This window comes from Nuphar pumila, chromosome 16 (assembly GCF_984573655.1).
Source record: "Nuphar pumila chromosome 16, dmNupPumi1.hap1.1, whole genome shotgun sequence".
NCBI classification, from domain to species: domain Eukaryota; kingdom Viridiplantae; phylum Streptophyta; class Magnoliopsida; order Nymphaeales; family Nymphaeaceae; genus Nuphar; species Nuphar pumila.
Window position 1 is genome coordinate 67,222,058 of NC_143264.1, and position 14,836 is coordinate 67,236,893.

At 37.8% G+C, this 14,836-nt stretch overlaps 1 protein-coding gene and 1 long non-coding RNA gene across 2 annotated transcripts in view; both read left to right on the forward strand.

The window, feature by feature from the left end:
- The first annotated feature begins 3,710 nt into the window (after positions 1-3,710).
- The window catches only part of LOC149813404 (protein GET4-like), a 48,448-nt gene continuing 37,322 nt past the window's right edge, over positions 3,711-14,836 (forward strand). Inside the window, exon 1 of the mRNA XM_089992130.1 lies at positions 3,711-3,745. Coding sequence (XP_089848256.1) covers positions 3,722-3,745 — 24 coding nt within the window. The 5' untranslated portion in view covers positions 3,711-3,721. The remainder of the gene's footprint in view (positions 3,746-14,836) is intronic.
- LOC149813405 (uncharacterized) lies at positions 9,661-14,164 on the forward strand. Its single transcript, XR_016428381.1, has 2 exons — positions 9,661-13,727; positions 13,770-14,164. It is a non-coding gene; the product is annotated as an uncharacterized LOC149813405 (long non-coding RNA).

Here is a 14,836-nt window from a genome sequence, read left to right on the forward strand (position 1 = left end):
AATAGTCTTGCTTGATAGAACAATATCACTCAAACATACATGCAACACACAAGATTTTAATAAATCACATATTTTGCGAAACATAATTTTTCACTACACATATCACATATTTCAAAAACATTTAATTTTATCAAACCCTTTTACAAGCACTTACCATTATGAAAATAGAAAAGCCAAAGATACCTACTGGAACCATCCATTAATACAAATCTTTCTCAAGACCTCGATGCCTCGCTTTGATACCATGTCATGAAATAGTACGAATCCCAATGCACTCTAGAATGCGTCCCATGAGCCAAAATATAATATAGTTAAACACACATTCACAATGGAAATACCCTTAGAATGCAAAACTTAAAAATAAACAATTTCATTAAGTATGAAATTCAAATAATATAAAAGAAATGAAAAATTACAAAAGAACATCAGTACAACACTCAAAACCTAAAAAACTATCCATCACTCTCTCACTAATACAAAGGCATACACCCACTCTTTATATAGAGAATAAGAGGGAGAAAAGAGGGATTAAAAGGAGAGATAGGAGAACCAATCCAACGGCTAGATTTGGACCTAGTCCAATGGCTAGATTTCTAGCCGTTGGACCAGCAGTTCAACAACCAGCCATCCCCAAGTCAACCACATAGTTGACATGGGTATAATATATATATATATATAATATACATACATATACAATATGTATATGAATACACATATCTTAACAATACATTGGGAAACATAGTGATAAAAGTTTAAATTGGCAACAGGACAGTCAAATTCTCTTGAAAAAATTGATTTTTCTCATGTTTAAAAAAAAGACAAAACAAATGAATTATATAAATTAAAAACAAAAAAGGGTGCGTATGACAGGGAGAACACCTATTTAAATGTGTAGTAAACAACCAATCACGAGGTTGATTCTTTTAATAAAATTTACATTTATTTAATTTTTCAATTTAAGGAAAATTTGCAAGATATTACAGCCATCATCCTCTCCACATCAACTTGGCATTCATCGATCTCACTCCAACCTCATCAAGAACAACATCCTTGCAACCTCATGTTTCCTCCCTACCACTATGGCTATGCTTGACAGCGTTGGCATACCCACTGCAACAACCTCCCCTCCAAGCATGCTGCCCTCTTCTCCATGCCAAATTCCTTAGCTTCAGCTTTGCCTTCCAAACCCTTTTGTCTCTTTTCTTCCAACACCATCCTATGCCATTGAGCCTTTGCCCTTCTCAAGATGCTATGCCAATGTCCTCACCCTCGATGAATTTCTCCACTCCCAATCTCAACCTTAAGGAAGAAGAGGTGAAGAAGGGAGAAATGGGTTGAATGAGAGTAAACAAAATTAAGAAAATAAATATTCCACTTCCTCACATATATAAGGAATACGCACAAAGATCAATTGATGTATACTGTACCATCTACAACTACTTTGGGACCTATCAAGATCATTGTTTATTTCAATGCTGATTCGGCCAAAGATCCAGTGACTTAGAGAACCATCTTAAGGTATTGTTTTTTATCTAAGCTCACATCTGGTCTCGAACTCTCATGGCGTAGCAAGAAACAGTGTCACAGTGACAAGGTTTAGTACTGTGACTGAATATAGATATATGGCCTCAGCAACTGCAGAAGCTTTCTGGTTGAGACACCTTATGGCACCAGGTTAGCCCTTCACTTGTTCCATTTCATAATACGACAGTAAGAGCACTGTTGTGATATCCATCAATCCAATTCAACGTAATAACACAGCACATAGAGCTGGATAAACATTTCATCCAAGAGAAAGTTGAAGATTAAGAGTTAGAGATGAGCTTTATATTTGAGGAGCATCAGGTGGCTAATATATTGACTAACGCTTTATCCACCTAGTGGAATTGGCAATTGAAGACCTGGTTGTCCGTGGTTCTTTCCCATGCACAGCTTGAGGGTGGCTGTTAGACCAGTCATTATTTATGTTTTGATGTCATTTTCTATACTTTGGTCTAGCATTACTTACATTCATGTCTCATTAAACGCATTTCTGTAATTATTGTTCATATCAGGGGTATTCTGGTATTTTGACCAGAACCCGATTATAAACAAGACCTGATGAATGAAGGTCGTCCAGTCCAAACTGCTACTGCTATGCCAGGTATAATCCTTCTCCTTTATACTCTTCCTTTTTCAATCTAGAAGGCAAGATTGAAAAAGATAGGTAAAGATTCATAATCTTTGGAAAAGTAAGTTGATGCACATGTAGGTTACTGATGAAGCTTCTGAGTCTTTTCTTGTTAAAACATTCAGTTTCGCTCCATACATATTGGAAGCTAACAATGACTGAAATCATGATTCAGAAGCAGGGCTCATTTCTGCAACGAATGAGAATTGATTAGGAATTATGGTTTTTGAGACGTAGAAATCCCTAATTCCGAGTACAAGGATCATGATTTCCATGTAGTTGGGAGTTGTGAACTTGTGATTCATGGCATACAGGGATTCAATTCCTATGTAGATGGGAATTGCAACTTATAAAAAGTGAAATCCTAATTTTCTACTTAAGGTTGTCCCTGGTATCATATTACCACAAGTATGGAACTATGAATCTCTAACTTTACAAGGTCTTTTTTTTGGTTGTTCAGAGAAGTCATAGAGTAGCTGATTTGTGTTATTGAACGTACTAGAAATAGAGTTTTAAAGAATCAATAAAATATCGGACTTGCTAGAAATTCCTTGAGTTTGTTATACATTTTATATGTATCAATTGATCCACAAATGCTTCTGATTATTTTGATGCTTGGTGTTCAAAATAAACTGATTATTCATAAATTTCATTTTTATTTCAAATGCTGCCTACATGATTATTGTTTCCAAGTGTTTTTTTGCATATATATTCTCCTGTTATTCTTTTAAAGTTAAAGAGACCTAGATCTTTTAATAGGTTAATATATTGACCATGATCACACTTTTTTAAAAGCTTCTTCTTGAATCCATCAGCTTCTCAGAATTTTAGACACAAATATTATATCTTTTCCCAAATGATTCCACATGTTGTTTTCCAAATAATCTTCCATACTGCTTTCCTTCTGCTTCTTGCTTCTCGAATCCTCTTAAAATTTCTAAACGTCACTTCTAATTTCTGTAATGCTTTCAACTTTGGCAGCTAGGTGAATCATTGCTACATAGTCCAGGCAAAGGCTTCACAATCTTTATACTTTGTATCTTAGTACCAGTATTACTGCTTATAGAAGTGAGGAATACTAGTATCTGTGGGACATGAAAATCTTGTTCAGTTTAACAAAAGAGTAGTCCTAAATATTGGGAACTGCTGTCTGATTCATGCTTCTAGGATGACCTTTCTGCCATTATTGCATTATCATGTCCTTGGTCTGATTTTCGTGTTGAATTTTTTCCTTTTGTGCACCTTTGATTCACGCTTAATTTGTGTGCAAGTCTTGCATGGTGAATTGCTGTACTTTTTCTAGGTAGAACTAAAAGTCCTCCAGTTGTATTGCAACTGTCTGATAAATGAACAGTCTTCTTTTTTGTTTCTGGCATTTGGGGAAAATCTCTTGTGCATATTTTCATGAAGAGCATCCTAAACTAGAGATGTTTCTAGCCCAATTGGCAGTAGTTTTTTATTTGTAACATTTCTATTATGGCATAGGTGGTCTGCAGAATTCAGTGGTCGTAGGAGAGGCTCTCCAGATCTGCATGATATGTTGGCGAGTACATGTATTCTCAATCTCCTGAGTTGGTAGGTTTAGAAACACTTATACCTACTTTAGAAGTGCTACATTGCCATTTTTCTTGTTTTCTTTATTTTTAATCAACTGCTTATCATCCAATTTTGTAATTCAGCCAATCTACTGACATTATTCTTTCACACTGTATTTTTATCAAATAACATATATTTTTACTCTAGAAATTCCTGTGTTTTGAAATTCAGTTATTTAACTCTATCAGTTTTTGCTACAATATATATATATATATATATACATACATATATATATATATATATATATATATATATATTCTATGGTCTGCTATATCCAAGCAATATGGTTCCAACCATAGACACAAATGTTGTTCTTGGCAATTTCTTGCGAGATTTTGAAATATTTTGTTTTTATTGGAAAATCTATGGAAAATATGTGTCTCAAAAAATAAAATTAATTAATATATAATAGAAAGAAAATATGAAAATAGGTTATAAAATCTGTCCTTAATGTAAAACATAGAAATAACATTAAGAAAAAGGAAAACGTAAGTGTTTTGAACGGATGAGTAACTTAGTATACAAATTAATCCCATATCAAAGAGGAGGGGGAATGAGGGCCCCCTCCCTCCTATTTAATAGGGCAGGGAAACAAGCCGAGCCGCTCATGGTTCGGCTCGATTTGGCTTGCCATGAACTCATTTGTGTTCAATTTATGTAGCTGGCAAGCCGAGCCATAACCAACTCGTTAACCAAAAATGAGCCGAGCATGAACAAAGGGTGCTCAGCTCGGTTTGGCTCGTGCAAGGTCGTAATAATATAAGATATAAATTTTAGGTGCAATATTTGTCATGAAAAGAATTTTGTACAGCTGGTTAGTGTAACGAAGTATGCGAAAAAAATAAAGAATGCTAAGAGCATTCACAATGTCCAACAATGGACAAATATAAAAGAGACAATAGCCAAGTCCACTATGGGACAATACATAGACAAGCCTTGAGAAAGGCACAAACTAAAATATAAAATCTCTTTATTGAGAGAAAGAGCACTCAAGCTTGAAAGATACAAAGGGGTTCACCCCTATTTATACAAAAGGAATAGCCTCAAAAGAGGAGCCAAAAGGAGGGCTCCCATAGTGTCGTTGGGAGCCCCTAATGGTCACATTTGTGACCGCTGGGGGCCCCAACGACTCTATGGTGGGGCCCCTTTATGGCATGTGTTGAATAAAAAATAAAAAATAAAAAATAAAGAAAAACCTAATCTAATAATATAGTTGTTTATTAAAACAACTATGTGAAAAGACATAAATACCCCTATCAGGTATTATACATATGTATATATATATATATTTATAAATATATATACATATGTATGAATATATATTTTAACACCCCCCCTCAAACTTTACGGGGAAATGATCAAAAGTTTGCCAAGAACATCCTTCAACCTTAATTTTGCATTAATTACCTCTGGAGTCTCTACCTTTTTATTATCTGAAATATCAGATTTAGTACATATATTTGCAGCAAGCTTCATCTGTGACAAAATATATCCTCGAGGAGAATATGCAACTTCAATGCTAAGAAAATATCTAAGGAAGCCTAAATCAGACATGTCAAAGTTATTTTTTAACATATTTTTAACATCAATAATACTATTTTGATAATTTTCTGTGATAATCATGTCATCAACATAAGGTAATAAGATAACAATAATAGTACCCACACTTTTAACAAAGAGAGCAATGTCAGTATAATAGGAATGAAATCCCAATTTAATCATGATATCACTATATCGATCATACCAAGCCTTGGGGGCTTGTTTAAGACCATATAAAGCTTTTAAAAGTTCTAAGAGTTTGACCTTGTCCAATATTAACTCCAGGTGGTGGATCTATATACACTTCTTCATTTAGATTCTCATTTAGAAATGCATTTTTCACATCGAGATGATATATATGCCATTTTTTGGTTGATGCGACAACTATTAAAGTTCTGACACTAGTCATTCGGGCTACATGGGCGAATGTTTCCTCATAGTTAATTCCATATTCTTGTAAATATCCCTTAGCTACTAATCTGACTTTATATATTTCTAAGGATCCATTGCTTTTGGTTTTAACCTTAAAGACCCATCGGCATCCAATAAGTTTTTTATGTGGAGGGAGTTTGATTATTTTCCAAGTATTAGCCTTTTTTAACGCATCTAATTCTATTTTCATTGCTTTAACCCAATGTGGTAGAGTTTTGCCTTGATTATAATGAGCGGGTTCATAATATGAATGTAAAGTTATTAAACATGCCCGATAATTGGGTACTAGGGATTCATAGGTTACAAACCGATTAGGTGGTATTGATTCTCTAGAAGATCGCCTAACGTGGGTGTTTTCTAAAGATTTGGTAATTTGAGAGAATTTCTCTAAAGCACTAATAGGTCTTTCTTGATTTCTTCGGGTGTAAACATTAATATTTTCATTACTAATATCACCATTTTGTGGTGATATATCAATATTGGATACATTACAAGTATCCTCTATACTTTCGTGATGATTCATAGAATCATCACATATATCCTTCATAAGATCTTGCAAAAACATGTAGTCGATTTTATTTTCTTTATCAAGTTTTTCAAATCCATTCTCATCTTCTAAGACCGTCATGTGTTTTGAAACATAAAGTTTGTTATTTTTAAAATCAAAATACCTATAGCCTTTTTTATTTTCCCCATAACCTAGAAAAACACATTCAATTGCTTTTGGTGACAACTTATCTCTCTTGTGCAAGAGAACAAAGCATTTACAACAATAAATGCAAAGGCGATTGAAGTCGGGTGAAAATTTGAAGAGTTTTTCATAAGGAGATGCATTCTATTGATTAAGTACGTTGAGGTTAAGACGACTTCGGCCCAAAAAAATTTTGAAACATTTTTAGAGATAAACAATGTTCTAGCGGTTTCGATAATATGCCTATGTTTTCTTTTCGCTAGTCCATTTTTGTTGTGAAGTTCTAAGACACGATTTTTTATGTCAAATTTCATTTTGTTTTAAATAATTTTGAAATTCGGCAGACAAATATTCTCCACCCGAATCGGATCTAAGAATGGATATATTACTTTGAAATTGATTTTGTATTTTCATATGAAACTCTTTAAAGAAAGAAAACACTTTCGATTTATGACTAAGAAAATAGATCCAAACATATCTAGTGAAGTCATCGATGAAAGTGACATAGTAAGAGTAACCACCTTTAGACATAATCAGAGATGGACTTCAAACACCCGAGTGCACCAATTCAAAAGGTCTTGTAGAAAGAAAAGTTCTAGTTGGAAATGGAAGACTTCATTTTCCAAAAAATGCAATCTTTGTAATTAATGTTTTTTCCTTACAAAATTTGTTTCCAAATGGAAAAAGATACATTTTTGAATAACTTGGATGTTCAAGTCTTCTATGACAAGTTTCAATGCTTTTATCTTGGACATAAGTACAAAAAGAGTTTGTAGGAAGGTTTAGATGATCCATATAGTAGAGATCCCCTTTTTATGGTCTTGCCCAATCCGCTTTCCGGACTGGAGATCTTATACAAAGCAACCATTAGATGAGAAAGATATTTCATATCCATGGTCGGCAATTTGGGAAATCGAAAAAAGATTCAAATTTAGTTTTGGAACAACTCTTACTTTAGGAACAAAAAGGTTTTGAGAATTTTTAGAGTTAAGTGTTTCAATACTTGTGATTTTTAAAAAGGTCCCATCGGCCGTAGAAACACATGAACCTTTTGAATTGGTGCATATATCGGTTAAAGCATTTTCATGAGGGGTCATATGAAAGGATGCTTCGGAGTCTAAGATCCAAGAATACGTACCGAGTTATGATGTAGACGCAATGGCCGCACCCGATGTGGAGGAAGTAGCTTTAAGAATTTGTTGAAGAGTCATAGATATTTGACCAAGAGTTTCCTTGAGGTCACCGTTCTTGCCTTCATCTTCTTTGGTGGTGGATTTTTCAAGAGAGTCCACCTTAGGCTTGAATGTTCCATTGAGCTTTGGGCAAGCGGGCTTAATGTGACCTGACTCATAGCAATGATGACATACAATCATCTTTCTTCCTCCACTATAGTTTTCTTGTTTTTCAAAGTGGGGTGGTTTATAGGTTTTGACATTGTTGCCTGGCTTGGATACGACAAGCACTTCATCAATGTTCTTACTCATGCCAAGCCTAGTTTCCTCTTGAGTGATTTCGGCAATAGTGTCCTCTATTGGAGGAAAAATAGATTTATGGAGAAGTGATGACCTCACTTGCTCAAATTTGGGACGTAAACCAAAAAAAATTTGGAACAATCGATCTTGTTTCATTTTTTTTGTCTTAATTCAACATCCTCCATAGCTACCCATTTTGGCTCTAAATGAGCCAACTCATCCCATAGAGGGTTTAATGCACTATAATAATCTTGAATACTTGAATCACCTTGTTTGGTGGTTCTAATTTTTTCTTACAAAAATTACGCTCTTGCAAGGTTTTTTTGGGTATACATACCCTTCATAAAGAACCAAACATCATTGGCTCAACTAAATTTGGCTATGTTAGCACATACCTTGAGTTCAACATTGTTCATGAACCAAGCAAGGATTTTGGCGTGATTGCTTTCCCAATCTTCAACTTTCTTTTGATGGTCTTCAATGGCTTTGAGGTGAGCATCTCCCTCAAGAGCTTTTTCATGACCTCCTTCCATCTTGGTGAGCTCCAATTGGGGTTCCGGAATAGAACCCATAATATAACCCCAAAGTTTCTTACCTTTGAGGTTGTTCTCCATTGTCGATGCCCACATCATGTAGTTCTTTCCATTGAGTTTGAAGGATAGGTCGATTTTGGATTCCATGATGCCACCAAAGAGTGTGAAGGAAATAGACAATGTATGTGAAAATGAATATCACGCTTCTTCCTCTAAGAACCGAATGGCTCTGATACCATGTAACAAAGTATGCAGAAAAATAAAGAATGCTAAGAGCATTCACAATGTCCAACAATGGACAAATATAAAAGAGACAATAGCCAAGTCCACTATGGGACAATACATAAACAAGCCTTGAGAAAGACACAAACTAAAATATAAAATCTCTTTATTGAGAGAGAGCACTCAAGCTTGAAAGATACAAAGGGGTTCACCCCTATTTATACAAAAGGAATAGCCTCAAAAGCGAAGCCAAAAGGAGGGCCAAAAAGAGGGCTCCTATAGTGTCGTTGGGGCCCCCAACGACTCTATGTTGGGGCCCTTTTATGGCATGTGTTGAATAAAATAAAAAATAAAAGTAAAGAAAAAACTAATCTAATAAAATAGTTGTTTATTAAAACAACTATGTGAAAAGACATAAATACCCCTATAGGGTATTTTATATATATATATATCATGTAGCCAGCTCGTGGCTCGGCTCAGTTGACTTGAACTCGGCTCGCCTACCTACGAGCATGAGCTGAGCTCGAGCTCGAGCTTGAACAAGTTGGGTTCAGATCGTTTACCAGAACAATAAAGTAAAACGAGTTGCTGACCATGTGGGATATCACCATGTTGGGCAACACCTTTTTAAATTTTAAAAGGTGGCTCCTATTGTGCCTTTATCTTTAATTTATTTTCTGGCCGTGTTTGGCCTTTGGAAAATCTTGATAAAACCGCAAAAACATCGCGATAATATCTTGACTTTTTCAAATAGGCAAGATTTTGAAAATCTTGTGAAATTATCATGTTTATCGCATTTTTTGAATATTTCATGATTAGTACGAGATTTTCAAAATCTCGACAATATTTCTAACTATGGTTCCAACCAGAGTTACCGGAAGCGCCTAGCTTAGTGGGGAAGTGCACTTCCCCGAAGAGCGTTTCGGAAGCACGAAATGTCGCTCTTCTCAAAGCACTATTTTTTGGGAAGCGCACTTCCCATTTATGTGAAGCGTGCTTCCCCCCTTTTCTTATTTTTATTTTTATTTTTATTTTTATTTTTCGCTTCCCCCTCACTTTCGGTTCGCTTCCTAGGTCGTTTCCGAGTCAATTCTTGATTTACTTTTAAATCGTCCCATGCTTCCCACTTCCTAAAATTTTGAAAGTGCCAAGCTTCCCGCTTTTGCTTCCCGTATCGCTTCTCGCTCCCGCTTCCTCGACTGGCAACCATGGTTCAAACTCTGAGATAAATAGCAAGGAAGAGATGAAAAGAGAAACTTCATTGAACCAAAATTGAAAGAGTTACATCAATATAGGGGAGTCACCCCTCTACTTCACTAGAAGACAAATTGTTGACTCTCCTCTAAACTTATGAAAAATTACAAGAATACCCCTATAAAGAATAAAATGTACATATACATAACAAGAAGGGGTAGCACACAAAATAGTAATACATATATTACACATCAATCTTAAATACTGTATGTACAAGCTAGAGTTACCAGATGCTTCTTAGTCAGGTGGAAAGTGTGCTTCCCAAAAACTCTAGTTGGAAACACAATACTCCTAAAACATGATGAGAATCTTGATTCTCTCACGCTTCTATGCTTTCATATTTTTTACATGTTCTCCTCCATGCTTCATCGCTTCTATATGCTCCACTTGCATGTTTTTCATTTATTCCATGTGCTTTATGCTTTCTAGTTACTTTCCATATGTTTTTTTAAATTGATGACATCTTTTTTATATTTTGACAAAAAAATAATTCTTACATTAAAAATCATAAAATTTAAGAACAATCATTTTATTTTAATTTTTATTCTCTTCCCGCTCAATTCTTTTGTTTTCCATTCAACTCCGATATTGCTTCTTTTTAGATTCTTGTTTTGTTTTCAAATCAATTCCTTGCTTCTCGCTTATAAGTTTTAAAATGGTTCACTTCTCGTTTTCGACTCCCACTTCTTAGTCTGACAACTTTGGATCATCTACTTGGAATATTGTAGATGGAAGTTGTATTTACGTAATCTGACCTCATAGACGTGTTCAACATGGTTTGTTTGCTAGGGGTCACACTTTGGATCATCTTTTTTAAATGTTCTTTTGAGTAATGAAATTTTGGTACATTGTCGGCCGTTGATTTTTGAAGCCTTTAGAAAACCAACTTACATGTTGCGAAAGCATGATCAAAAGCTTCTTTTCTTCTAAAGAAATTATGTTATCATATCGATAAGGTCAAATCTAACTAGATTTCATGTACAAATGACTGTAGCAAATTGATAACCATATATATCTATTGTTAAAATATATACATATATATGTATGTATGTATAGTTTTCTAATAAGGGGCATTTGTCTTTTTTGCCTGTTGTAATTAGCAAAGTCCACTAGGGACTATTTTGTCATTTTCCTTTTTTTTTTTTTTTCTTTTTCTAAATGACTAAGGGTGTCACAGGCCTATTTCCTTCAATGGGCCAGCGCGGCGCGATGGTCCTTCCTCACCGTCGCAAGCCTACTAGTTAGCTCGCTTGCCGATCGCGGAAGCTTGTAATCAGAGTGCAAGAGAGCGAGAGAGAATAGAGGGAGAGAAATTGCAATCACAAGAAGCAATCACAACGAGGGTGAACAAAAGAAAGCTCAACACATTTACTTCATTCACAATTTTGCCCGCAGGCTATTACAGTTCAAGTATACGGGCTGCCCCTTCGGGGTATTGATTCACCTGAACCGGGCATCTTACATCAGACTCAACAAAAGCAAAAGAGACTCTAAGCGCAACTGTACAATGTAAGTCATAAGGGAACATGCTCCCCCTTCAAATCATGCGTCGTCCTCGGCGCCATCTGTTTCGTGGTAAGCTCTGACTTCAGCCGGGTAGCGGTTGTTCATTTAGAATGCAGGCTCCCATGTTGGTTCTGTTGTTTCCTCCCACTGCACCAAGTATTTCTTCGTCTGCCCCAAGTAGTTGACTTTGCGGCGAAGGATCTGACTGAGGTGCTTTTCAGCCCGTTGTGCTGCCGGGGCCCTCTGCATAATGGGAGCTCGCTGTGGCACGCTGCGTTCCGGGTCTCCATCATCCGGATGAAACTGCTTGAGGTTGCACACGTGAAACACCGGGTGCACCTTGAAGTCTGGGGGCAACTCCAGCTTGCCCACCTTCTTTGTGATGGTGAAGGGTCCTTCATACTTTCTAAGCAGTCCGCGGTGTCGCCCGCGGAAGATGCATGTACGATCATGATATAGCTTCACCAACACTTGGTCCCCAACTTGGAACCCCGCAGGTCGACGATGCTTGTCCGCCCACTTCTTCATTCTCTTTGCCGCCTTGTGTAAGAATGCCTTCGCCAACTCATTCTGCTCGTGCCAGTCGCGAACAAACTGATAGGCGAAGGATGACTTTCCCTTTTCTTGTGCGGCAAGAGTGTGCGGGGTTAGTGGCGGCAAGAGTGTCAGGCCACAACCCCGTGGCTATCTCAAACGGGTTGTGGCCTGAAGACTCGCTCTTCTGCAGGTTGTAACAAAACTGTGCCACATCAAGGAGCTTCACCATATTTTTCTAATTGCTCAAGTATTCCGTTGATGCGCTCTGTCTGCCCATCTGTCTGCGGATGAAAGCTTGTTGAAAACAGCAAATCAGAGCCAAGTAGCCGAAATACTTCACGCCAGAACTTGCCCGTGAAGCGAGCATCGCGATCACTCACAATGCTCTTTGGTATGCCCCAGTGCTTCACCACATGCTTTACGAACAACTCTGCAGTCTTCTCTACAGAGCACTCCTTAGAAGCTGGGATGAAGGTGACATACTTTGAGAAACGATCAACTACAACCTAAATAGAACTGAGGTCCTCTACCTTCGGCAGACTAACAATAAAGTCCATGGAGATGCTATCCCAAGGACGTTCTGGAATTGGTAGAGGCTCAAGGAGACTAGCAGCCTTCTGGTTTGTCCCCTTATCTTGCTGGCAGATGAGGCATGTTCGCACATACCCCTCAACGTCGTCTCTCATCTGCGGCCAATAGTAGCTGCGTTCAAGGAGTGCTAAGGTCCGCTCCTGCCCAGGATGGCCGACCCATAGTGTATCATGGCACTCCTTAAGTAGTTCTCGGCGAAGGCTTCCCCACCGCGGCACAAAGACGCGTCCTCATTTTGTTACGAGGAGGCCATCCTGTAGCTAAAATCGCCGAGTCTTCCCTGCCTGCGCCAGAGAAACAAGGTGTTGTGCAGTCGGATCATGCTGCGTACATTCACGGATGCGGCTCAGCAATGCGCCCTCCAAGTGCACTTCCGAAGGCTCCGCACGCGCAAATGCCAGTTCAGCCCTACGGCTCAGGACATCCGCCACAACATTGGTCTTTCCAACCTTGTACTCCAAGGCAAAGTCGAACTCAGCCAAAAACATCTGCCATCGAGCTTGTTTAGGCGTTAACTTCTTCTGCGTCTGAAAATAGCTTGTAGCCACATTGTCCGTCTTGACGACGAACTCAGCACCCAAAAGATAGTGCCGTCAGGTCCTGAGGCAATACACAATGGCGGTCATCTCACGTTCATGCATTGTATAACGTTTCTCTGCATCTTTCAGCTTGCGACTCTCATATGCAATCAGATGACCATCTTGCATAATAACTCCGCCAATGGCAAAGTCTGAAGCATCTGTGTGGACTTCAAAGGGTCTCGAATGGTCGGGCAGTCGCAGCACTGGCTCCCTCACTAAGGCTTTCTTCAAGCCATCGAAGGCATTTTGGCACGCTCCTGTCCAAAGCCATACCCGATTCTTCTTTAACAAATCTGTGAGGGGCACAACAATGAGGGAATAGCCTTTGATGAAACGCCGATAATAGTTTGCCAAACCGAGGAATGACCGCAATTCTGGCACTTTGCTTGGCGGAACCCATTCCTGGATGGCCCTTATCTTCTATCCATCCATACGCAGCACACCACGCCCCACAACGTGGCCAAGAAAGCTGATCTTCTCCTGCCCAAAGAGACACTTCTCTCGTTTGACACAGAGGTCATTCTTCTTCAGCACCTGAAACACTGTTCGCAAGTGCCCGGCATGTTCCTCCATGTTGTTGCTGTAGATCACGATATCATCCAGGTAGACTACCACAAACTTGTCTAAGTAAGGGTAGAAGATCAGGTAGACTACCACAAACTTGTCTAAGTAAGGGTAGAAGATCTGATTCATTAAAGTCGTGAACGTGGCTGGAGCATTTGTCAACCCGAATGGCATTACTAGAAATTCGTACGCACCATAGCGGGTGACGCAAGTTGTCTTCGGCTCATCACCCTTAGTAATCCTCACCTGCCAGTAACCCGATCGCAGATCTAGCTTGGAAAAGATACGGTCTCTGCCTAGCTGATCGAACAAGTCCGCTATCAGTGGCAATGGGTACTTGTTATTCACCGTGACCTTGTTCAAAGCACGGTAATCCACACATAATCGTTTGGAGCCATCATGTTTCATCTGGAAAAGGACTGGGGTACATAAAAAAAGATAAAAGAAAAAAAGAAAAGTTATAAAAATAAGAAAAATTAAAAGGAAGAATTACAATCATATTCAACAACATGAATATGCATAAAATGACTAAAATACCCCTACAGCTAATACAAGAAAGAAATATTATATATATATGTATATGTATCTTCTTTTATACATATAAAATATATATTAGAAATTACATTGTCTTATGGATTACAATTTAAACCCCCCCCCTCAAACTTAGGGTATAATGACCGAAAGTTTGCCAAAAAAGAAGGTGAATCGCGAAGAGCACAACGATTTGGTGAAGAAATCTACCAACTGATATTCTGAAGTTACGTATGGAAGATCTATGACTCCTTTCAGATATGCTTCTCGGACATAGTGGCAGTGCATCTTGATGTGTTTGGTCCGCTCATGAAATGTGTAGTTTTTGGCAATATAAATTACACTCTTGTTATCATAGCATAGCTTGGTGGACCCTTCTACATTAATCCCTATATCTTCTAGGAGCTGATGAATCCATACAATTTCTATGGTAGTAGTTGCCATAGCTCGATATTCAGTTTCGGTAGAGGATAACGATACTTTTTGTTGTTTCTTACATCTCCATGAGATTAGCGAGTTTCTTAAAAACACACAAAAAACAGTGATGGAGTGACGGTTATTTGGATCGCCTCCCCAATCAGAGTCAGTATAAGCTATTAAATTTAATTCAAAAGAAG